The following is a 25,311-nucleotide window of genomic DNA, read 5'->3' on the forward strand; positions in this document are numbered from 1 at the left end:
TATGTTTCTCAAAGGAGGCCTCCCAGGGAGGGATCACATGGAGGTAAAAAAAATAACACTGGCGGCCAGCCGGGTGCGGTGGCTCAGTCACGCCTGTAATCCCAGCACTTTGGGAGGCTGAGGCGGGCGGATCACAAGGTCAAGAGATCGAGACCATCCTGGCTAACATGGTGAAACCCTGTCTCTACTAAAAATATAAAAATTACTTGGGCGTGGTGGTGCGCGCCTGTAATCCCAGGCGCTACATAGGAAGCTGAGGCAGGAGAATCGCTTGCACCTGGGAGGTGGTGCAGTGAGCTGAGATGGCGTCACTGCACTCCAGCCTGGCAACAGAGAGAGACTCCATCTCAAAAACAAAACAAAACCAAAAAAAAAACAAAAAAAAAAACACTGGTTGGCCAGGCACAGTGGCTCACGCCTGTAATTCCAGCACTTTGGGAGGCTGAGGCGGGCGGATCACAAGGTCAGGAGTTTGAGACCAGCCTAGCCAATATGGTGAAATCCCGTCTCTACTAAAAATACAAAAATTAGCTGGGCGTGGTGGCAGATGCCTGTAGTCCCACCTACTCGGGAGGCTGAGGCAGGAGAATCGCTTGAATCCGGGAGGCAGGGGTTTCAGTGAGCCAAGATCGCACCATTGCACTCTAGCCTGGGCGAGACAGCGAGACTCTGTCTCAAAAAAAACAAAAACAAAAAACAATAAAAACCACTGGCTTGTTTTGAGGAATCTGTTCTGAAGCCCATGGGAAGAAGCAAAGTCTCAGTCTTTAAGTGAAAATCAGGTAGCAGTGTTATAAAAGAAATGATTTTTAAAATATACATAAGGGCTGGGCATGGTGGCTCATGCCTGTAATCACATTGAGAGGCCGAGATGGGTGGATCACCTGAGGTCAGGAGTTCAAGACCAGCCTGGCCAACATGGTGAAACCCCGTCTCTACCAAAAATACAAAAAAAAAAAAAAAAAATTAGTGGGGTGTGATGGCAGGTGCCTGGAATCCCAGCTACTCTGGAGGCTGAGACTGGAGAATCGCTTGAACCTGGGAGGCAGAGGTTGCAGTAAGCCGAGATCAGTTGCACCGCTGCATTTCAGACTGGGTGACATCGTGAAACTCTGTCTCAAAAAATAGGCCGGGCGCGGTGGCTCACGCTTGTAATCCCAGCACTTTGGGAGGCCGAGGCGGGCGGATCACGAGGTCAGGAGATCGAGACCACGGTGAAACCCCGTCTCTACTAAAAAATACAAAAAATTAGCCGGGCGCGGTGGCGGGCGCCTGTAGTCCCAGCTACTCGGAGGCTGAGGCAGGAGAATGGCGTGAACCCGGGAGGCGGAGCTTGCAGTGAGCCGAGATTGCGCCACTGCACTCCAGCCCGGGCGACAGAGCGAGACTCTGTCTCAAAAAAAAAATAAAATAAAATAAAAATAAAAAATAGAAAAATAAAGTAGACATAAGAACAATTTCCTCTTACTTTGCATCTACCAGTCCACAGACCATGCTGGCCTCTTTTTTTCTTTTTTTTGAGATGGGGTCTTGCTCCATCACCCAGATTGGAGTGCAGTGGCACAATCACGGCTCACTCCAGCCTCAACCTCCTGGGCTCAGGCAATCCTGTCTCAGTTTCCCCAGCAGCTGGGACAACAGGCATGCACCACTGCGCCTAGCCACTATTAGTTTTTAGTTAAGTGTAGAGAGTCCAACATGGGCCAGGCCTGGTGGCTGACGCCTGTAATTCCAGCATTTTGGGAGGCTTCGGCAGGAAGATCAGTTGAGCCCAGGAGTTTGAGACCAGCCTTGGCAACATAGTGAGACCCTGTCTTTGCTAAATATATATATATATTTGTGTCTTTACTAAATATATAAATACATATATATATCAGCTGGACATGGTGGCATGCACTTGTGGTCACAGTTACTCAGGAGGCTGAGGTGGGAGGATCCCTTGAATCCAGGAGTTCCAGGCTGCAGTGAGCTATAATTATACTTCTGCTCTCTATCCTGGGCAACAGGGTAAGACCCTGTCTCTAAAGCAAACAAACAATTTTTAAAAAATGGTGACAATATCCACACTGACGTCGGGTGACTATAGATTGGGCATAGTTCTGAGTCTTTCCCTCCTTTGACTGTCACTTGTTAGGGAAGAAGTGGTTACTACCTCCATTTTACAGGTAAGAAGACTGAGGCCCAGGGCAGGGAAGCCTTAATCTAAGGTCCCAGAGCTGTAGGAAGTGGAGCTGGGGTGACCCCAGGACTCCTTTTGGAGGAAGACTCAGGAAAGATGCAGAATGCGTGTTTTTTGTTGTTGTTGCTATTTTTTTTTTTTTTGAAACAGAGTCTTACTCCATCACCCAGGTTGGAGTGCAGTGGTGTGATCTTGGCTTACTGCAACCTCTGCCTCCCGGGTTCAAGCGATTCTCTCTTGCCTCAGCCTCCCAAGTAGCTGGGACCACAGGCAGCTAAGTTTTGTATTTTTAGTAGAGATGAAGTCTTGTCATGTTGACCAGGCTGGTCTCGAACTCCTGACCTCAGATGATCCACCTACCTTGGCCCCCTAAAGTGCTGGGATTACAGGCGTGAGCCACTGAGCCTGGCCCAGAATGCAGTTATTCTAATAACAACACCTACTTCTTGAGTGCTTTCTGCCTGCCAATTCTTTTATATTTAAAGGCTCTTGGCATCTGTCTGCTTTTAAAGCTCAGGGCAGCCCTGAAAGGTGAGTTCTGGTGCCTTTCTTTCTTTCTTTCTTTCCTTCCTTCCTTCCTCCCTCCCTCCTTCCTTTTCTTTCTTTCTTTTTTTTTTTTTTTTGAGATGGAGTCTCGCCCTGTTGCCCAGGCTAGAGCGCAGTGGCGCTATCTCTGCTCACTGCAACCTCCGCCTCCCGAGTTCAAGAAATTCTCCAGTCTCAGCCTCCTGAGTAGCTGGGACTACAGGCACCCACCATCATGCCTGGCTAATTTCTGTATTTTTAGTACAGATGGGGTTTCGCCATATTGGCCAGGCTGGTATTGAACTCCTGACCTCAAATGATCCACCTGACTCGGCCTCTCAAACTGCTAGGATTACAGGCGTGAGCCACCCCAGCCTGGTGCATTTCGTATTAACCATATTTTCAGTTAAGCAAACTGAGCCTCAGAGTGGAGGAGCTGATTGCTCAAGGTCTGTTTTCCATATGAATCCCCGCCTGGTATGTAGCTCACTCACAAAGGAAGAAAAACTCTGCCTGGACTGGAAGGGCAAGGAGAAGCCTGTGTGACCATGGGAGTGGAGGAAACAGCTAAGCACAAAGGCCCAGAGGCTGGAAACTGCTTAGCCTGTAGGAAGAGCACAGCAGGGAGGAACCCCAGGGCTGGGGCAGTGTGATTGAGGGGCAGGTAGCCAGAGAGATGGGCAGGGCCTCCTAGGCATGGGGTGACTGACGTGCCAGTGGTCTGCAAAAACGGAGCATCACACCTGTGCACATGAGCTCTCCTGCCCCTCGGGGGGGCCTTCCTTGCCCCTGCAGCTGAACTCCCTACACAGCCTGACACTCATCTTTCCTCAGGCCAACTTTGGCATATGGTGCCCCAGGAGTTGATATACAGATGCCTCAGGACATGCCACGAGGAAGAGAGAGACCAGGTGGGGTGACTCATGCCTGAAATCCCAGCACTTTGGGAGGCCAAGGCAGTACGATTGCTTGAAGGCTGGGAGTTAGAGACCATCCTGGCCAACATAGCGAGACCCTGTCTCTACAAAAAGAGAGATAAACAGAGAGAGAGAGAAGGAAAACTGTTTTCTTTGCAAATCTATTCCAATACTTTCATAGAGAAGAGTTTTAATTTGGTGCTAACCTGTCTTTAATAATCTCCTAAGGACCAGCACAGTGGCTCAGGCTTACAACACACTGTGGGAGGCCAAGGCTGTAGGATCGCTTGAGCTTAGGAGTTCGAGACCATCCTGGACAAAACGGCAAGACACTATCTGTACCAAAAAATAAAAATAAAAAATTAGCCAAGTGCAGTGGCATGCACCTGTAGTCCCAGCTACTTGACAGGCTAAACAGGGAAGGATCGCTTGAGCTCAGGAGTTCAAGTTTGCAGTGAGCTATCATTTACAAAGGTAGATTGAAATATTATTGATAGGCTGGGTGCAGTGACTCACACCTGTAATCCCAGCACTTTGGGAGGCTGAGGTGGGCAGATCACCTGAGGTCAGGAGTTCGAGACTAGCGTGGCCAACATGGCGAAACCCCATCTCTACTAAAAAATACAAAATTTAGCCAGGCGTCGTGTCATGTGCCTGTAATCCCAGATACTTGGAAGGCTGATGCAGAAGAATCGCTTGAAACCAGGAGGTGGAGGTTGCAGTGAGCTGAGATGGCACCACTGCACTCCAGCCTCTGTGACAGAGCAAGACTGTCTCCAAAAAAAAAAAAAAAACAGAAGTATTATTGATAATCGCTGCATTGAAGGCCAGGCGCGGTGGTTTATGCCTATAATCCCAGCATTTTGGGAGGCTGAGGCAGGCGGATCACAAGGTCAAGAGTTCGAGACCAGTTTGATCAATATAATGAAACCTTGTCTCTACTAAAAATACAAAAGTTAGCCGGGCGTGCTGGCACGCACCTGTAATCCCAGCTACTCAGGAGGCTGGGACAGGAGAATAGCTTGAACCCAGGAGGTGGAAGTTGCAGTGAGCCGAGATCGCGCCATTGCACTCCAGCCTGGGCAACAAGAGCGAAACTCCATCTCAAAAAAAAAAAAGATAATCGCTGCATCTTACTGCCCAAGTTGCCACAAGCACACGTAACATCTGATGGTGCCAATTCGACTGTCTGCACTTGGAGAATGGCACATTGGAGGCTGCACAGCACCATAAAACTGAAGCCACGAATGTGTACAAAAATAAGACTATACGGCATTATGCCTAGTACAGAATACACCCTGAATTCTGTCATAATTCATTTTATGCAACATTGCAACAGAGTCCTTTCGCTCTTTATTATTATTACTATTCTCTTTTTTTTGAGATGGAGTCTTGCTCTGTTACCAGGCTGGAGTGCAGTGGCACGATCTCGGCTCACCGCAACCTCCTCCTTCCTGGGTTCAAGCGATTCTCTTGCCTCAGGCTCCCCAGTAGCTGGGATTACGAGCGCCTGCCACCACGCCGGGCTTATTTTTGTATTTTTAGTAGAGACAGGGTTTCACCATGTTGGCCAGGATGCTCTTGATCTCTTGACCTCGTGATCTGCCCACTTTGGCCTCTCAAAGTGATAGGATTACAGGCGTGAGCTGCCGCGCCCGGCCATTAATTTTTTAAAAATTTTATGTTTTTAACTTTTAGGTTTGGGGGTGAATGTGAAGGTTTGTTAAACAGGTAAACACTTGTCATGGGGGTTTGTTGTACAGATTATTTCATCACTCAGGTATTAAGCCCAGTACTCAATAGTTATCTTTTTGTTTTTTGAGATGGAGTCTCAATCTATCTCCCAGGCTGCAGTGCAGTGGTGTGATCTCGGCTCACTGCAACCTCCGTCTCCCGGGTTCAAGCGATTCTCCTGCTTCAGCCTCCCGAGTAGCTGGGATTACAGGCGCCCGCCACCACGTCCAGCTAATTTTTTTTATTTTTACTAGAGACGGGGTTTCATCATGTTGGCCAGTTTGGTCTCGAACTCCTGACCTCAGGTGATCCGCCGCCTCGGCCTCCCAAACCCAAAGTGCTGGGATTACAGGCGTGAGCCACAGCGCCTGGCCCCATTATTAGTGAATTTTTTTTTTTTTTTTTTTTTTTTTTGAGACGGAGTCTCGCTCTGCCGCCCAGGCTGGAGTGCAGTGGCGCGATCTCGGCTCACTGTAAGCTCCGCCTCCCGGGTTCACGCCATTCTCCTGCCTCAGCCTCCAGAGTAGCTGGGACTACAGGCGCCCGCCACCACGCCCGGCTAATTTTTTGTATTTTTAGTAGAGACGGGGTTTCACCGTGGTCTCAATCTCCTGACCTCGTGATTCGCCCGCCTCGGCCTCCCAAAGTGCTGGGATTACAAGGGTGAGCCACCGCGCCCGGCCTTTATTAGTGAGTTTTAACAGTTTTCCATTTCTTCTGGCCGAACTGTTTGCAATTATAATGCGAATTACGGATAATACTCTGATATTATTCCATGTCGTTCCGTTGTTGGCTACAAAGTTCGCGCTGGAGAACCGCGCAATTGCGTTACCACACACACACACAAAAAATCACACAAAAAGACACAATGTTTTAAGAAAGTTTACGAATCGTGTGCCGGACCGCGGGTTGGACAAGCTTGATCTAAAACTTCCAGGAATCTCTAGACAGGATGATTGCTTCCCCTATGCTCCAGCTCTGGTTACAGAAAGCTGAGAGTGACTAGGTCTAGGTGTTTGTGTGGGGTGGAGTGGGGAGATGCCTCCTTTATCGTTCTCCGAGGAAGGGCGCCGGGAACAGCCAGTCGGTGCCTAACGCGAGTGTATCTGGAGAGAGAAGGAATCAACAGCTGGCGGTCTGCGCCTGCGCGCGGCGGGGGCGTGGCCCGGGGCGGGTGGGGCCAAGGAGGCAGCCGGCAGCTGCGCGCGCAGGTGTTACTGGTCGCGTCGGGTCACGTGGGCGCGCAGGCGCAGCGCGGTGCAGCCCGTTCGCTCACACAAAGCCCAGACGCGGAGAAAATGGCGGCAGGGGTCGAAGCGGCGGCCGAGGTGGCGGCGACGGAGATCAAAATGGAGGAAGAGAGCGGCGCGCCCGGCGTGCCGAGCGGCAACGGGGCTCCCGGCCCTAAGGGGTGAGTATCCCACGGTCCTTTGCCACGGGTAAGGGTTCCTGTCTGCGGCCGACGGCTCAGGTCTGTTGGCGGCCTAACCCCCGCGCGGTCTCGGCCCCGGCTGTTCCCGTACCGCCTGCCCAGGGTGGCGGCGTCCAGGGCCGTAAGCGGGGAGCCGGGGGAGCCTCCAGAATCGTCCCCTACCCCAGGCCTCGAGCCTCTGCACCCTCAGTCCTTCCAGGCCGGGGCTAACCCCGTCGCCGAGGCCTCAGGCCCAGCCGCTGCGCATGGGGGTTGATGGCGCGGGTCCGGACCGGAGAGTCTCTGAGGCCTACCCGGCCGCTCCCCGGGAGGGTGACCTCGGGGGCCGGGTTTCACCCCCCCGCCCCCTCTCCTCCCGGGGTGTGTTTTCCGATCCGTAACGTTGGGGGAGGAGAGGGGATGTGCGCCCGGGGCCTCGCGGGCAGTCAACCCGAGTCAACGGTAACCGAGCGAGGGAAGCGTCAGGAAGGGCCGCGAGGCCGGGTCGGGGGGCTCCCCTCCTGCCCCTCCCCTGAGTCCCCGCGCGCGCCGACCGCGCTCCGCGGGAAGTGCCTCCCTCGGAACCGCCCCTCGCCCCACGCTCTGGCCCTGGCTCAAGTCCCTCGCCGCTTCCCGCTCCTCCCCGGGTGCGCCGCAGGTATTAGCGGAGAGATGGGATCTGCTGCTCAGCGTTCACCCTCAGAGGCAGACAGACACGAAGTCGGGGGAGGAATCCCCTTTTTCCCGTGTTTCTGGGGAAGCTGTTCTGTCATGAGGCGGGTTCATTTACTTTCAGGCTTCATCAGCTTTTCGAGACCTGCTCGGGGCTCTTCGACTCCTTGGCTTTTAAAAGTTTCTTTAAAGGAGGAAGCATGATTTGTGCCCCGGTGAAACTCATTCATTCTGATTACAGACACTTGAGAGAGAGGTTTTGGCTCCAAGATCAGCGGCCAGGAAGGAAGGGGAAGCCTGGGTAAACATTGGATTTCCCAGACATTTATTTCATTATGGTAAAATAGACATAACGTAGACTTTGCCATTTTAACCATTTTTTAAGCGTACAGTTCAGTGGCATTGAGTACACTGACTCAGTGTGCTGTAACCGTCACTACTTCATGTCCAGAACTTTTTCACCATCGGAAACAGAAAGTGTAGCCATTAAATACTGACTTCCTCCGTTTTCTTTCCTTTCTGTCTGTGATTTTTGCCTTCCTCATATTGTAATGTGTGAAACTTAGTTTATGGAGATTAAAATGAATGTGGTTGAGCACTTATATATTTAATTTTTTTCTTTGAGACAGGGTCTTGCTCTGTTGCCCAAGCTGGGATGCAGTGGCACGATCACAGGTCACTGCAGCCTCGAACTCCCGGGCTCAAGCGATCCCTCCATCTCAGCCTCCTGAGTAGCTGGGATCACAGGCGCGGCACCACCATGCCCGACTAATTTTTTTATTTTTTGAGGAGACGAGGTCTCCGAGTGTTGCCCAGGCTGGTCTGAAACTCCTGGGCTCAAGCCATCCTCCTGCCTAGGCCTTCCAAAATGCTGAAATTACAGGCATGAGCTACTGCGCCCTGCCTAGTTGAACGCTTACGTTAAGAACGTTCCCTAAGTGCTAGCTATATTGTTAAATAATAAATCCGGAGAAAATTCCAGATTCTTTTCCTCCTTAGGTAGGGAGAAATAAAATACCATGGTTACTGGCCCTTAGAAATGAGAAAAGCTTCCTCTATTCTCAGCATTTTACTATTGAAAACTCTGGGAAGGAATGTGTTAATTTTGACTTTTTCAGCATCTATCTACGGAAGCTGGTAGGATTTCTGAGGGTGGTATTTGGAGGGCTTTAAGATAAATTTATTTACCGTATGCAGGAAGGAGTGCTGGTAGAACTTGCTAGGTGATAGGGTAAATTAATAGATTATAGCATCTGGGGTGCATTTCTCAAATTTTCCATTTTCCCCTGTCCATTTTCAAATAGTCATTTTGTGACTGAGTCATTTTACAACTACATGTGGACTGTTGGAACCTGAAAGTTGTAGAATAAAATAGCCTTTGTGAGAAAGAGCCTCAAAGTCTCAAGGTCTAGTACTAGCTTCATAGAGGATAGTTTAGGAAGCTGGCAGCACTTGGATGTTTTTGATAGGGCCTGTGGAAAACTTTTTTTTTTTTTTTTTTTTTTTAATTACAAGTCTTGGCCGGGCGCGGTGGCTCACGCTTGTAATCCCAGCACTTTGGGAGGCCGAGGCGGGCGGATCACGAGGTCAGGAGATCGAGACCACGGTGAAACCCCGTCTCTACTAAAAAATACAAAAAATTAGCCGGGCGTGGTGGCGGGCGCCTGTAGTCCCAGCTACTCGGAGAGGCTGAGGCAGGAGAATGGCGTGAACCCGGGAGGCGGAGCTTGTAGTGAGCCGAGATTGCGCCACTGCACTCCAGCCTGGGCGACAGAGCGAGACTCCGTCTCAAAAAAAAAAAAAAAAAAAAAAAAAAATTACAAGTCTTAACAAGGAAAGCTCTTTAGAAGCCTATACTTTTGCACTCCATGCAGAGTGGAGAGGCCATTAACATATTTGTAGTAAGGTAATTATGCTGTGATAGAAGTTAGTGGAGTTGCTTGGTAGAAAGAGTGGAGGAGGTGACCCCCGCCACCTGCTGGGGGCAGAGACCTGTTCCTTCATGACAGGAAGATGAAGTGGAGGAGAAGAAGATGGTTGGGGAGAGGCAGAGAAGAGAGTATCCCAAGAGCAGAGATTTGAGTGCATGCTTTATTAAGAACTGAAGTTGTGCTGGGTGTAGTGGCTGACACCTGTAATCCCAGCACTTTGGGAGGCTGAGGTGAGAGGACTGTTTGAGCTCAGGAGTTCAAGACCAGCCTGGGCAACATGGTGAAACCCTGTCTCTCCCAAAAAAAAAAAAAAAAACAGGCCGGGCGCGGTGGCTCACGCCTGTAATCCCAGCACTTTGGGAGGCCGAGGCGGGCGTATCACGAAGTCAGGAGATCGAGACCATCCTGGCTAACACGGTGAAACCCCGTCTCTACTAAAAATACAAAAAATTAGCCGGGCGTGGTGCTGGGCCCCTGTAGTCTCAGCCACTGGGGAGGCTGAGGCAGGAGAATGGCGTGAACCTGGGAGGTGGAGCTTGCAGTGAGCCGAGATCGGGCCACTGCACTCCAACCTGGGCGACAGAGCGAGACTCTTTCTTAAAACAAAAAAACCCACTGAAGTTGCTATAGCGTTTTAAGGTTGGAGCACTGGCAGCCAGCTGATCTCCACTCTTGGCCTCCCAAAGTGCTGGGATTATAGGCGTGAGCTACCGCACCCGGCCCCTTCCTGAGTAATTTTGTGGGTGAATCAGAAACAGATGGATTGGTTATTTTTAAAAATAAAAATATATATTTAGGGTAGATTCCTGAGGAGGTACTGTTAGAGTTGACTCCGTTTGACAATCAAGAAAACTTCGTTTTAAACACTTAAACCCAGGTTCAGAAACTTGACCTAAAGACTCCAGGGGAGGCCATTCTGACTCCCAGGCAGCTTGCTGCTTTCATGATACTACCTTGGTAACCACTCAGTAAACAGTCATTTGAATTGTTTTATTTAAATCAGATTCTCTATACAATGCATTCGAGTGTTTGCTGTACTTTAAAAAGTGATTGTTTATTCAGTAAAAAGGATTTTGGAGGCATGTCAGATGGTAAGCTCAAGATTAGAAGACAGGGTTTTGGATTATTTGAATGCCTGCTGCCAGGCCTTTGCTTTCACTCGGCTCTTTGCTTTTATTCTGGTTAGGGAAAGAGATGCTAGCCTGCAGAGATTAGCTTGCTTGTTTTTTTTTGGGGGAGGGGTGGTTCTCCAATGGACTTCCCCATTACCATATTTTGCAGTCATAGGGTTAAAAGCTAAATTGTCCCTTTGGTAGTCTGTAATGATTATAATGCCTAGGTTTTCTCAGCCTTGGCTCTGGTTTACTAGTTTTAAAGTCTGAACAGTAGAAGGCTAGGAGTGAATCAGTCCCCCTCTCTACCCTTCTCAATAAAATTATTGGTAGAAAAATACATCATTGCCTCAGTTACTGTGTGCCAAGAGTCTCTTTTAAAGCTGTAAGTGTGTAGGTAGTAACCTCCATAGGACCGAGGCCTAGTGACGACATAGTGACCCTAGCTCTTAGCCACATGCAGTACTGCTTCCCTAGATAAGCTGCTTTTTGTTTTGCCATTCTTTGTTGATTGTCACAGTGTCCGTCTGAGCTACCATGCATACAGGTTGGGCTGGTTTTGCTGGTAAAGCACTAGAGACAGAAAGAGCTTGAGTCATGTGGGTAGTTCAGTGGTGGCCTTGGAGCTGGGATGGTGCTGTGAATAGTGCTCTCCAAACCTTACATACATTAGAGCAGCGCAGGACTTAAGGGATTTCTGTGAAGAATCACTTTATATAAGGGATGGTTCTCACAAGGGCAGAGGGGTCCTTGTCCCTCAGGAGATGTGATCACAATTTCAGGGTATTGGGATTGCCGTTTCAAACTGCACCCTTTCCTTGATGAGAAACTCCAAAAGTAGTGAGTGTTATGCATGGGAACGGCATGAAGACCTTAAGAGAGGGTAGGCAGTCACTCACTATTTGGTGGTCTTTCGCAGATTAGGCACTCAATCTTTTTTTTTTTTTTTTTTTTTGAGACGGAGTCTCGCTCTCTCACCCAGGCTGGAGTGCAGTGGCGCGATCTCGGCTCACTGCAAGCTCCGCCTCCCGGGTTCACGCCATTCTCCTGCCTCAGCCTCCGAGTAGCTGGGACTACAGGCGCCCGCCACCACGCCCGGCTAATTTTTTGTATTTTTAGTAGAGACAGGGTTTCACCGTGGTCTTGATCTCCTGACCTCATGATCCGCCCGCCTCGGCCTCCCGAAGTGCTGGGATTACAAGCGTGAGCCACTGCGCCCGGCCTGGCACTCAATCTTTTTATTAGGGTTTTTTTTTGTTTGTTTGTTTTTTTGTTTTTTTTTTTGTTTTTTTGAGATGGAGTTTCACTCTTGTCCCTCAGGCTGGGGTGCAGTGTACGATCCCTGCTCACTGCAACTCCAGCTCCTGGGCTCAAGTGATCCTTCCACCTAAGCCTTCTGAGTAAATAGGACCACAGGCACATGGTACCATGCCGATCTAATATTTTATAGAGATAGGGTTATACCATGTTGCCCAGGCTGTTCTTGAACTCCTGAGCTCAAGTGATCCACCAACCTTGGCTTCCCAAAGTGCTGCGATTACAGGCATTAATCGTATTTTTAATTTAATTTAATTAATTAATTAGTTGTTTTTTTTTTGAGATGGAGTTTTGCTCTTGTTGTCCAGGCTGGAATGCAGTGGCGCGATCTCAGCTCACTGCAACCTCCGCCTCCCGTTCAAGTGATTCTCCTGCCTCAGCCTCCCAAGTAGAGAGTAGCTGGGATTACAGGCGCCCGCCACCATGTCCGGCTAATTTTTGGTTTTGTTTTGTTTTGTTTTTGAGACAGAGTTTCACTCTTGTCACCCAGGCTGGAGTGCAGTGGCATAATCTCGGCTCACTGCAACCCCGCCTCCTGGGTTCAAGCAATTCTCCTGCCTCAGCTGGGATTACAGGTGCCTGCCACCACGCCCAGCTAATTTTTGTATTTTTAGTAGAGACGGGGTTTGATCATGTTGGCCAGGCTGGTCTCAAACTCCTGACCTAAGATAATCCACCTGCCTCGGCCTCCCAAAGTGCTGGGATTACAGATGTGAGCCACCGTGCCTGGCCTGATTTTTGTATGTTTAGTAGAGACAGGTTTCCACCATGTTGGCCAGGCTGGTCTTGAACTCCTGACCTCGGGTGATCTGCCCGCCTCGGCCTCCCAAAGTGTTGGGATTACAGGCGTGAGCCACCGCGCCCAGCCAAAAGTTGAAAAAACTTGCAGAGTTAAGTTTATATACATATACATGGATTAGAGAAGAATATTCCCCTAATTTTATCCTGAAGATAGTGAGAAAATAGGATTGGACGTGTTAAAAAAGAGCTTTTCAGGACATCACTTTTATACTATCACATCATCTAAACTTGAATATGTCACTCCCCTTCCCCTTCCCTTGCCAAGACAGGGTCTCCCTCTGTTACCCCAGGCTGGAGTGTAGTGGTGCAATCATGGCTCACTGTACCCTTGACCTCCTGGAGCCAGGCTGTCTTCTTTCTGCATAGCTGGGACCGCAGTCGTGCGCCAACATACCTGGCTAATTTTATTTTTTTTGTAGGGACACGGTTTTGCCATGTTACCCAGGCTGGTCTCAGACTCCTGGATTCAAGCACTCAACTCACCTCAGCCTCCCAAACTGCTGGGACTACAGGCATGAGCCACCGTGGCCAGTCTGCTTGAATATGTGTCTTGAATGATATTTCTTTGAGGGTCATTCTCTATAAGTCTGTCAAGAATTAGTTGGTGGTCGGTTTCCAAAAAGGTCAATTTTTAAAAGTTGGAAATGACAAGAGATAGTTCTAATCTCTTTACTGAGGAAATCTCTCAGAGGGCATGATTAGCCAGGGAAGGATTTGTTTTCAGAGGTGCTGTGCCCATTAAGCATGGTGAGAGACGCTTTCTCAATGGTGAGTGATGTCATGTGGATTAACCCCAAACCAAATGCTCAGCTTCTGTGGTTAGATTGGGTAGTTTATTCGTAGCCATAGTATGCACCTGTGGAATATAGGTTAGACACTTTGTTACCTGCTTTGGCTGTAATTAGTTATTTATACATTTTGTAGTTTATAGGTGAGCTTAAGCAGTCTGGTGAAAGACTGGAAATATTCATCATGGACTCTGTGTCAGAATGTTTTTTTTTTGTAAATCTTAAAAGTATTTGGGACTTCAAAAGTAACAATATTAAAATTCATTTCCATCTGTGAATCCTCTGGTGGACCATGATGTGTAGATTCTGTTATGTTTTATGAGTTTTTCTAACACTGTCGTCATCATTTTCCAGGAAAGAGTAGGAGATGATTTGGCAGATAGATTCTATTTGGCAGACTTTGGTGAAGGACTTTCTTTTGGAGTAGACAAGTGGCCTGGGTAACAGTTGTAGGTCTGTGGGATCTGCTTTGTGGTGTGAAGCCAGTCTCGTGGACTCAGGTAGATTGCGTTCTAGGCATCTAGGGATTGGAGCCGCCGTAACATCGCCTCGTCTGCCAGCCCTTGGGAAGGGAAGCCTGTTGCTTGTGTATTGGTATAGTTGAGATCACAGAGGAAGCTGCTTTCTTTGGTTTTACCTTGTGTTGATTTGGGTGTAGCTCATACCAGTGATACCTCTGCTGGGATACCACTTGGCACTCTTGTGTTTGGGGACTACACAAAGTTGCTGACTTTAAAATTTTTCCAAGTAAATACGTTACTATTTTTGAGACAGGGTCTCGCTTTGTCAACCAGGCTGGAGTGCAGTGGTACAATCATAGTTCACTGCAATCTTGACGTCCTGGACTCGAGCCATCCTCCCAGCTCAGCCTCCTGAGTAGCTGGGACTACAGGTGCACGACACTAGACTCAGCTAATTATTATTATTTTTTAAAATAAAGATAGGGTCTTATTTGTCAAACTCTTGGGCTTAAGTAAGATTCTCCTGCCTTGACCTCCCATAGTGCTGGGATTATAGCTGTGAGCCACCATACCTGGTTTCAAGTGAATACTTCTTTTTGTTTGTGTGTTCTGAGACAGAGTCTCATCATGTCACTCAGGCTGGAGTGCAATGGCGCGATCTCGGCTCACTGTAACCTCCCCCACCCCGGGTTCAAGCGATGTTCCTGCCTCAGCCTCCTGAGAGCTGGGATTACAGGCATGTGCCACCACGACCAGCTAATTTTTGTATTTTTAGTAGAGATGGGGTTTCAGCATGTTGGCCAGGCTGGTCTTGAACTCCTGACCTCAAGTGATCCACCTGCCCCAGCCTCCCAGAGTGCTGGGATTACAGATGGGAGTCACCGCACCTGGCCTCAAGTAAATCACATTTTAAAATGTTATTTTAACATTTTAAAATAGTAGCTTCTCCAGCTACTATCTGGTGTTTAAACACTACCTTTCTTCCACGGAAGAAAGTTACATCCCAGAATAAAGATCAGCTCTTCAGTTAAAGATACTTTTATAAATCATTAATACTGTAGTCTTGGCTTTTTGTTTTTTTTTCCAGTTTTGTCATAGATCACAAATTCTGTAGTAGAGCCTGTGATCTGGGAGTCACTGGATTCTCACTGGTGGGACACACAGGACTTGGGAAGCAGAAGGTGCAAGGCTGAGTTGCTTAAGAAACTTGAGGTGGCTTCTGGCTCCTCACTTGTTCCTGGTCAGCTTTCATCTGTGCCTCCCTGTAGTCAGAGGGGTTGCACTTGAGCTGGCAGCTGAGGAAGGAGCCCTGTCAGCCAGTGCCCGGGCTTCCAAGCCTGATGGCTGCTACCTAGAGATGGCTGGTGTTGGCCGGGCGCGGTGGCTCACGCTTGTAATCCCAGCACTTTGGGAGGCCGAGGCTGGCGGATCACGAGGTCAGGAGATCAAGACCATGGTGAAACCCCGTCTCTACTAAAAATACAAAAAATTTAGCCAGGCGTGGTGGCGGGCGCCTGTAGTCCCAGCTACTCGGACAGGCTGAGGCAGGAGAATGGCGTGAACCCGGGAGGCGGAGCTTGCAGTGAGCCGAGATTGCGCCACTGCATTCCAGCCTGGGCGACAGAGCGAGACTCCGTCTCAAAAAAAAAAAAAAAAAATGGCTGGTGTTACAGTGTGTTGGCACCTAACACACAAAGGTAAAGAGTGCGATGGGAAGGCTGTGCCAGAAAAGCAGCCACCCTTCTTTGTCAAAGGTGGGATTGTCTGCATGCTGTCTTCCACCTCCCAGCGTTGCTCAGACTCGAGTTTCCCAGCTTCAAAGTAGTAGGGTTGTGTAGGGAATGGTTTCTTTCCCACCTTTTTGGATTTTTAAAAAGTGGGACTGCAAGTGCACCACCACACCTGGCTAAGTTTTATATATATTTTGTTGTTGTTGAGACAGGGTCTTGCTGTGTTGCCCAGGCTAGTCTTGAACTCCTGGCCTCAAATAATCCCCCCTTCTTGGCTTCCCAAAGTGCTAAGATTACAGGTGTGAGCCACCGCATCTGACCAATACTAGTCTTGTGTCATATGTAACTTTGTGTGGAATTGTAAACCTGGCAAATCAAATAATTGTCTTTCACATTGTGCTGACATATAAAACCTTTACCTTTTTTTCTCTCTTGAATTCAGTGAAGGAGAACGACCTGCTCAGAATGAGAAGAGGAAGGAGAAAAACATAAAAAGAGGAGGCAATCGCTTTGAGCCATATGCCAATCCAACTAAAAGATACAGAGCCTTCATTACAAACATACCTTTTGATGTGAAATGGCAGTCACTTAAAGACCTGGTTAAAGAAAAAGGTAATGGTACTGGTGATTGAGTAGGGTGAGAAGGTTGGTGTGTCATCTTTTCTGTGGCTAATTCCTTGGTTATTTTTGGTCAGTGGAAGCGGCTCTGGGTAGAGGATGTTCTTTTCAGGCTTAAGAGTGAAGCCCCCTTACCCCACCTCAGTTTTTTTGTTTGTTTTGTGTTTTTTTTTTGTTGCTGTTTTGTTTTGTTTTGTTTTGTTTTGTGGTCATATTCCTGTGTGTCAAACAGGATGGTTTGTATGGTCCTTTGGCCTACAGTTGATTTTACTGGCTTAGTATGGTTAATAAGGCTTCGATTAGCTTCCGGGGAGCCTTTTTTGTGTTGAAATTTTTTGAATTTTGCACGTTAGGTGGGAGAGATTTTTCCTCTTTCCTTTTTTTCTTTTTTTTTCCTTTTTCTTTTTTTTTTTAAGCTTTTTAAGTTTCACAGGAAGATAGCTTGTTTAAAATTTTGTGGATGTCTTCCTGGGATCAAAATGTGGTAGCTGTACCTTATGCTTCTCAGATTCCAAACTATAAAACATTAGCTTGTATTTTAACTTTTAGGCTTTTTCCCCTCTGGGAAAAAATAGAGTAGATTGGCCATTGGAGAGCTCAGAATAAGGTATCTGCTTTATAACGCGGTGCCTTAGGATGTGGATTGTCATAGCCTAGGTGTCCACCTTCCAGCCGAGGGCAGGGGAAGCAACCAAGCTCTGCTGCCCCCAGGAGGCCCGAGGAGGCCTGCCTCTGTGATCCTCACCCCCGTGCACACTGCGGTGTCCTCTCTCTCTCTCCTTCCCTCTTGTGCTGCTATCGTCTTCCTTTCCTGATTCTTGGCCCTGCTGGTGGCACTTAGGACTAAAGAGACTGCTCAGCCCTGGTTTAGACAACACCGTGGTAGAGAACAATTTGTATATTGCCTTGAGGCGCCCTCCCCCGCACCCCGACCTAGACTCAAACTACCCTTCATGGAGTCTTTGCATGACTGAAAGGCATTGGTTTTCTGGAGCATTCATTATGAAAAGAGATGTGAGCTTGATTTGTCAAATGATTTAACATTTCAGTGACAGAGATGCCCCGTGGATAGGCCATTTTGGTATGTGTACTGGTGCTCCCTGCATTGGATTTTGAAATTATGAATGGCACTGCCATCATTGTCCCATCCCTTATTTTGACCATGACATGCAAGAAGCACTAGGCACTGTGAACCTCTCCGTACAGTCACGCGTGCTGCTCCCACATGGTATTTCTCCAGATAACACAGATGGAAAAACGTTTTGGTGTGAGATTGATGTGCCTGCCTTGATCAGCCAAATCATTCCTGCCAATGCTCCTAGGGCAAGAGTGCAGTTTCTTCTTTTTGTCTGAGGGCGTGTCATGCTGCATCCCAGATGCAGTGTTCTTGGTTTTTGGGACTGCTGCTTCAATAGAAGCTTAGAATTTCTGTACAGTACAGTTGGGCCTCATTCGAATTAGCTTTTGGAATAACCTCCAAATTTGTGTTCTCGTGATTTGGTTGAACCGCTGAATTGCTATTTCCATTGATAATAAGGTATAGTAGTTCCAAGAACCAGGAATGTGGCTTTGAAAATGCAATTGTTAGAATTTTGTAAGAGATTGCAGGCCAAATTATTTTTTCATTTTTAGGAGTGTGTGAACCAGTTTTGGGACATGCTGGATAAAGTAGGTGACATTTTTACTGCTTTACCATTCAGTAATTTGGTTTGGGAAACCTTAAAGCTGGTAGTAGCAGCAGCAGCCATGGTGTTTCTGGATGTAGAAGCAGTTCACCTCAATTCACTATTTTGCACTCTTAAGTGTGGAGCCAGCCTGGTGGTTGATTGGGATACTTCCAAACTGGTTCTCATATTCCCCTGGCATACTGCTACGAATGCCTGGGCTCAGCCCTCTCAGTGTATTTTTGGTGGTGTAATTTAGAATTACAGGTGTGCAGTAAATCAGTTATTTTTAATGAGCCTTAAAATGTTCTTGTTTAGAGCTCCCCTGTACTGGTTAAATTAATTACTTTGCTGTTTAATTAACTTATTAGCAGTATAGGATTGTGGGTAAAGTGACTCATAAGAGAAAGGTAATCTTTTTATGATAATGCTTATATTCAGTATGTGAGGTCTAAAGAAATTTACTGTGTTTGCATACATGTGACTTCTTAAGAAATACTCCTCTTCTTATGTGCTTTTAAAAAGACGGTTTCATTCCCGTTTTGGTATACAAAAAATGTTTAAGTGGTTAGTTTAAATCTGAAATATTTACTTGAAATTTGTTGCCCATAAGTTTTAAGTGTTTTGAAGACTATACACAAGAAGAACTGGCAGATAGAGGCACTTACAACCCTAAAAGTATTAGTCTCAATTCCAAAACACAGAGATCTCGGCTGTCGTAACCTAAGTACTCTATCAGTCTGCGTTTTAAGGTCTGATGAATCTTAGCTTTGTTTCAGGAAATGAGTAGAACAAGAACTAGAATTAGTTGTCCTCAACTGAAATTTTCTGTCATTGTAGTACTGTCTAATTGCAGCCTCTCAGAACTAAAGTAGCTAGGCCAAGAGGGGAGCTTTTTTTTCCTAAGGATACTCCTGGGAGAGATTGTCTCACATTCTCCTCCCTCACTCTTGATCCTCTTCCCCATCTTTCATACCAGCTGCATATTCTCCAGCTTTAATTTTAGCATTTAGCAGCGTTCTAGCATTTCCTATTAAAAATCCACATAGGAAGTAAACTGGTCATTTATGCCTTTGAAAGTGACTTAACAGGCCACAGCTCCCAGTTTGTATCCTGACAGGTAAAGGGATACACATCTTAAAGTGATTGACCATAAGGACTGGGTGGGAAAAATAAATATTTCTGTGAGAAAAGGCGATCTTAGGCCTTTAAACTTAGTGTCGTGCTACATTTGTTTGAGACCATCAAGTCCTGTGTGAGTGGAGGAAGCTCCTTGATGGGCTGCTTCTCCTGACCTCACCAGGCAGCCGGCAGCATCCAGGTGGGGCAGTGCCACCAGAGCAGGACTGAGCTGCACCTGCAGTGAGTAAACAGAGCCCAGGTTGAGGAAGAAAGGAAGGTCGGGAATGTAGTTTACCCTCAGTCAATCCCAAGTTTAGCAGCAGTCAGTTTAACTTGTGTAAGCAAAGATTTCTTTTAAGCACTTAATCCTTCTGTTAGTATTTAATGCACCACTTTAAGTAAATTTCAACTTGCAGCTGACAGAAAACTAAGGCCCAGAGGGCAAGTGTAGTCCAATAGAAAGCCTCCATCTTGGCTCCTGGAGATAATTTGCATTGTGGGTCTATTAGGCAGAACTGTATTTTCAGTTTAAATAAAATTCCTACCCAGTCTACTTGCTCTTTCATATTTTCCTCTGTTGGAAATGCAGCCTGCATTTTATTTATTTTGTTTTTGAGATGAAGTCTTGCTCTTTTGCCCAGGCTGGAATGAAGTGGTGTGATCTGCAACCTCCACCCCCTGGGTTCAAGTGATTCTCCTGCCCCAGCCTCCCAAGTAGCTGGGATTAGGCACCCGCCACCACGCCCAGTTAATTTTTGTATTTTTAGTAGAGACAGGGTTTCACCATGTTGGCCAGGCTGGTCTTGAACTTCTGACCTCGGGTGATCTGCCTGCCTTGGCCTTCCAGAGTGCTAGGATTACAGGCCCAGCCACAGCCTGCATTTTAGAAAGGCCTGTTATGCTAAAGCGTTCATATGCATGAATACTTAGGTTGAGCCCCAGCAGTGCAGCCTGTCTGGCTTACCCTGTGTGGTCTCTGGTCTTAGGGAAGCAATACCGTTCTCTTATTGCCACGCAATTAAGGAGGAGTGTGGGCTCAGTCATTTCCTAACATGGCCATAAGCCAAGTAGGTATGTAGAATAATTATTTTACCATGTTTCAAGGTGTCTTTATATTAAAGAGTGTGCATGTGTTCTGTGCACTCCCCTCCCCCAATAGAGCGGCAGCCTGAGAATTGACCGTTATGAGGTGAAGAATGTTTGACAACATGCCTGACTTTCAAGCCCCCTCCAAAACTCCTGTTAAAAAAAATATATAGGCCTTATCACATGTGAATTCTCTTCAGTGAAGCTTCGGCACCGTATTCCCTCTTTTTTTCTTTTTCAGACTTGAGCAGTAAATGGGAACACAAAAACAAATACTCACTTTGCTAAAGGTTTGTGCAGCAGAGTGAGGTCACAGTAGCTCCAAGGGACCGCCTGAGTTCTTTTTGGGTTGCTCATCTGCTTATCCTCCTGATGTGTTTTAAGAATAAGGCAGTCTTCTTAATAATTCACTTAAATGTTGGTCAAAAATGATTTCTTAGAGCATTTTAAATAGAGGTAGATAACATATGGTATTAGATTTTTTAATGTCTTAGTTTTTTCATTTCAATATTTTGATGTTTTAAGCTGCAGTAGAATTTGTCTTAGCCTACTCTTGGGATTCCGTGAATTCCATCCATGTTTACACAGGGGGAGGAGCAACCGTATTTTTTATTAATAACTGCGAGTGCCGTTTCTGTAAGACTGCTGCTACTGCCAAGCTGTCACCTCTACCCCTGAGTCCTGACTGTGTGATCTGCTCTGGATGGTTTGCTCGTTAAACTTCACTTCATGGAATGTGACCAGACTGTGTTTACTTGACAAATTTTGCCCTCACATTCTTGTCGATAGTTGTGCTGACTACATGAAATAAATCTTTGCCTTGGTACTGTAGAACCAAAAGGGAGGTGGTCTTTTAAAGGCTCCATTTTCCTGTAGGAAACTATGAATGAGCAGCTATTGCAGATCCCTTAACACTTAATTGGTGGTCTCTCAGGGTAGAGGTTGGAATTTTATGAGTTTGTGAGGAGCATGGTCATTACTTATGATCTTGGGGACAGCACTACTCATTCTGGACCCCCGGGTGACTGCTAAACGATGATACCATTTGAGGTAAAAAGAGGGAGAATGTTTTAAGCAAATTTTTAATACAAAGGATTGAAGTCAGGTGTGCTATTTCTAGACTAGACTGTTAGGTGGAAGAAGTCCTAATTTCTAAACCTCTCTTTTTGTTAAAGTGGTTATGGCCATGAGAAAAAGTTTGGTTTGGATTTGCTTGGTTTCTGGGTTGCAATTACAGCTTTTTGATCAAGTGTCTTATGGACACAGACTAGAAACTTCCCATGCAACTAGGATTTGAATTTCGACAACATGGTTGCAGCTGTTTTGAATTAATTATTGTGAGTCTTATTTTTTAAAGGTTATTAGGTGGTAGTCATAGCTGGTAGGAAATCAACTTGGGGCCTCTTCAGTCACTATTTTGACACTATGTGGCATTTTCATCAAAGTGGAGACAAGGGTTGGTGGTCCTTGAATGGCTGCTGCTCTTGAAACAAATGGCTTTTAACGTGGCCTCAGGGTGGCCGCATTTTTGGAACTGCTTTACTTTTTAAGGGTTAAATAAAGCCGCTTTGTATAACTGTCCCTTGGCTCTGATAATTTTTCAGTTTGTCCCACAGGAGTACATACTCCAAAAGTAAATTGTACTGATCCCTCATGTTTCCGTTCTTCATTTCTTTGCACTGATGATTCTCTCTCCTGTTTTGTGCAAAGTGTCAGTTTAGTTCTGAAACATTTCAGGAGAGGGCAAAGAGGGTGAGGCTCTAGATGTAAACTTTGGACACTTGGCTTTCTTGCCTTCAACCAGTGTGCAGAGTGGTTAATAAATATGTCCTTCAGATCTTTAAATTTTTTGTAAAATAATTTTATCTTGTTTTTCATTAAAATTTTTTCTTCCTATAGCCTCATAATTTTAATGTCCTTTAAACAAAAGAGTTGGAATAGGCAGGACTTGTTGAGGCCATTAAGTGGGTTATCTTTACCCTTGTACTGCTAAACCAAACCGATCCAGAGGACAACAAAAGCCCATTTTTTGACTTTGGAGAGTGGTTAGCGATAGTTTTCTCCAGGGTAACACTTTACATTTGTTTTCTGTGTGCCATCTTCAAGTTCAGCAGCCATTTTGGTGGTTGTCTTGATGGATTCTAACATCTGGTCATGGTGGTCATGAATTGGCAATCCAAACCTTGAGGAAAATCTGCAGAAACTTTTGAAATGCTTTGATTTTTTCCCTTTTGTATAGACTAGAATCATGTGAGTTTGTTTAACTGTTTAGATACAAAATCTGAGCTCTAAATTTGAATTTATTTGTGTCCTTTAAATGGGGAGGTTTAGAAAGCAGCAAGAATGAAGCCTGGCCTAATTCACTGAAGAGAATCCAGATGCTGCTCTGGTTTTGTGATCTTACTATATTCAAACATTCTGCCTCTACAGATGTGGAGCCTAGTGCTGTATGCAGGACCAGCTGTAGAGTTTGTGGGGCCCAACACAAAACAAAAACAAGGGGCCTCTTGTTAAAAAAAGCTAAGAATGTCATGGCAGCGATAACAGCATTAAACCAAGCTCAGGGCCCCTGAGTGCGGGGCTCTGTATGATTGCACGGGTTGCTCACCTGTGAAGCTGGCCCGGCGGCCGTGTGTGCCTGTGAGCTTATACCTTCGCATACGTGTGTCCTTGTATTTATAGCATGTGAGCTCAGCCCGATGGCATCGCAATTTGTATGCATTTCACCTACTTGCCACCAATGAGAGCGTATGTGTAAAACTTCCTCCCTTCCCCAGAAAAGTAAATCACGCAGACTTCTTTCCTATAGATTTGGATTGCCTCTAGTCATGAATGAGTCTTCCAGACAGGGAAATTGATATGGAAATCTGTGGAATAGCTTGTTTGTGGTGGGAGGAAAATCAAGGACATATTGTTAACGTGTTTTCACCTACTTTTACTGCACACCTGTAATGCCTAGTTTGGTGGTTTAGAGAATATGGAGTGTTTCTGGGCTTTCTTATAAGGCAGAGGCTCCATACAAGGTTGCTGATGATTGTTCTAAATTCCCATTGTTTTCTTGGCTTTTCTCCCTTGGTTTATGTGTCGTCTGGAAACTGATTTGTAGTTGGTGAGGTAACATACGTGGAGCTCTTAATGGACGCTGAAGGAAAGTCAAGGGTAAGTGTCTGAGAGAATTTCTTCTGTGGATTTACTACATGAAAAATGTAACTGTATGGTGGCGTGGAATCGAATGAAATCAGGAAGGCAGTGAGTGCTCATGTTACAGTAGCTATGTTTGATTTTGCCAAACATTTGAGTGGGGTGGGAGGGGATTTGCAAATGGGAGTCCCGCTTTTCCAAATGGCTGGCCAAAGAGCTTTTTGGTATTCTGTTTGGATGCCCAATTTGGATAACTGGGGACCAATAGCAGCATTGTCTCTTTGTTAACAGAGGAATTGGCTGTGTGTGAATTATGCATGGAATTTTAGCGGTGGTATAATTAATGTAAAACGTGTGTTCTTGTCTAGAAAATGTTACTCTTGGTTGTTTGCTGAATTTGAAAGTTGTCTGAACCAAAGATTCCGAAAAGTTGCCTTTGTGCCAGTAAATTGTAAACCAAATATTAAAAACCTGAATGTTCAAAATTGGCCTAGTTTAAAGAGAACATAAACTATTTTCTGTTGTGCAATAGAATGGCTTAGAATAATCAAAAGGATGAGCTTAACTTACGGAAGGGATGGATTTAGGAGGAATATGGTAAGGACTCGATTGAGTACAGAGGGAAGCAGATCTAAAGTTGGTGTGATTTCTTGGAGACCCTGAATTTAGGTCTGCTTATTAAACGTCAGCAGCTCTAGTGCAATGCTGGTAATGCGTAGGAGAAGGAGATATTAAGGAGCCCAGCTTTTAACAAGGAAGGCGAGGCGAGGCACTTCTGTCAGCTTCCCCTTAGAAGGGTTCATTTTGAAAGACTAACTTTGTGACATAAATCATATTTTTAGTTTGTTTATAACTGTCATTGGTATTTACTATTTTTTTCTTTTCTTTTTCCCCTTCCGTGCTCTTCTGACTGGTCTCTGGCTTCCTCCAAAGGGATGTGCGTAAGTATCGTCTAGTTACTTATTGGTATTTGAGCCTTCTAACTTGTAGGACTGGTTTCACATGACTCATTTCCTTTTGACTCTGTAGCGTTGTTGAATTCAAGATGGAAGAGAGCATGAAAAAAGCTGCGGAAGTCCTAAACAAGCATAGTCTGAGTGGAAGACCACTGAAAGTCAAAGAAGTAAGCTCTTGCATAATACTGTGGATACTGTGTGTAATTGTTGAGTGATCGCACTTTGGAATTAGGGAAAGAGGGTCATGGGTCCCAGACGGCATTTTACAAAGCAAGTGCCAGCCTGTTGTTTCTAATGAAGAGTGTCGGTCACAGCCTACAGCAGCCATTCCCTGCAAGGACTTTGGGGTGGTGGCCAAGCAGATCCTGAGTGGCTGCTGACCACCTTCTAACATCTGTGATTTGTCTGAGGCCTTGTTGTCTCAGGGACTCTCAAACCGTGAGCCCGTGGGTTTGTGCCATTAAGTTTTACTCCGTCTGAACTTTCTTTTTTTTTTTTTTTTTTTTTTTTTTGAGACGGAGTCTCGCTCTGTCTCCCAGGCTGGAGTGCAGTGGCGCAATCTCGGCTCACTGCAAGCTCCGCCTCCCGGGTTCACGCCATTCTCCTGCCTCAGCCTCTCCGAGTAGCTGGGACTACAGGCGCCCGCCACCACCCCCGGCTAATTTTTTTGTATTTTTAGTAGAGACGAGGTTTCACCGTGGTCTCGATCTCCTGACCTCGTGATCCGCCCGCCTCGGCCTCCCAAAGTGCTGGGATTACAAGCGTGAGCCACCGCGCCCGGCCTACTCCGTCTGAACTTTCTTGGCCCATCTTTTTTCTTTTTTTTTAAAGTGAGTTTGTTCCAGCCTGGGCAACATGGTGAAACCCCATCTCTACAAAAGGTACAAAAATTAGCCAGGCATGGTGGTGCATGCCTGTAGTCTTAGCTACTTGGGAGGCTGAAGCAGGAGGATCGTTTTGAGCCCAGGATGTGGAGGTTGCAGTGAACTGAGATCGCACCATTGCACTCCAGCCTGGGCAACAGTGAGACCCTGTCTAAAAAATAAAAAATAGGCTGGGCGTGGTGGCTCACGCCTGTAATCCCAGCACTTTGGGAGGCCGAGGCGGGCAGATCACGAGGTCAGGAGATCGAGACCATCCTGGCTA

At 46.5% G+C, this 25,311-nt stretch overlaps 1 protein-coding gene and 1 long non-coding RNA gene across 6 annotated transcripts in view; one reads left to right on the top strand and one right to left on the bottom strand.

Moving 5' to 3' along the window:
• Positions 1-6,224: 6,224 nt before the first annotated feature.
• On the bottom strand, positions 6,225-7,118 carry LOC129460021 (uncharacterized). Its single transcript, XR_008650124.2, has 2 exons — positions 6,879-7,118; positions 6,225-6,461 (listed from the first exon to the last, which is right to left on the bottom strand). It is a non-coding gene; the product is annotated as an uncharacterized lncRNA (long non-coding RNA).
• The window catches only part of HNRNPM (heterogeneous nuclear ribonucleoprotein M), a 44,941-nt gene continuing 26,172 nt past the window's right edge, over positions 6,543-25,311 (top strand). For 2 of the 5 annotated variants that reach the window (XM_055237510.2, XM_055237511.2), the window contains exons 1-5: positions 6,543-6,766; positions 16,021-16,190; positions 23,175-23,227; positions 24,143-24,150; positions 24,239-24,332. In XM_055237510.2, coding sequence (XP_055093485.1) covers positions 6,654-6,766; positions 16,021-16,190; positions 23,175-23,227; positions 24,143-24,150; positions 24,239-24,332 — 438 coding nt within the window. In that variant the 5' untranslated portion in view covers positions 6,543-6,653. Of the gene's footprint in view, positions 6,767-7,177; positions 7,193-16,020; positions 16,191-23,174; positions 23,228-24,142; positions 24,151-24,238; positions 24,333-25,311 lie in introns of those variants that run through there. The other 3 variants (XM_055237513.2, XM_055237512.1, XM_063615013.1) reach the window with 3 other exon arrangements.

Source organism: Symphalangus syndactylus, chromosome 13 (genome assembly GCF_028878055.3).
Source record: "Symphalangus syndactylus isolate Jambi chromosome 13, NHGRI_mSymSyn1-v2.1_pri, whole genome shotgun sequence".
NCBI classification, from domain to species: Eukaryota; Metazoa; Chordata; class Mammalia; order Primates; family Hylobatidae; genus Symphalangus; species Symphalangus syndactylus.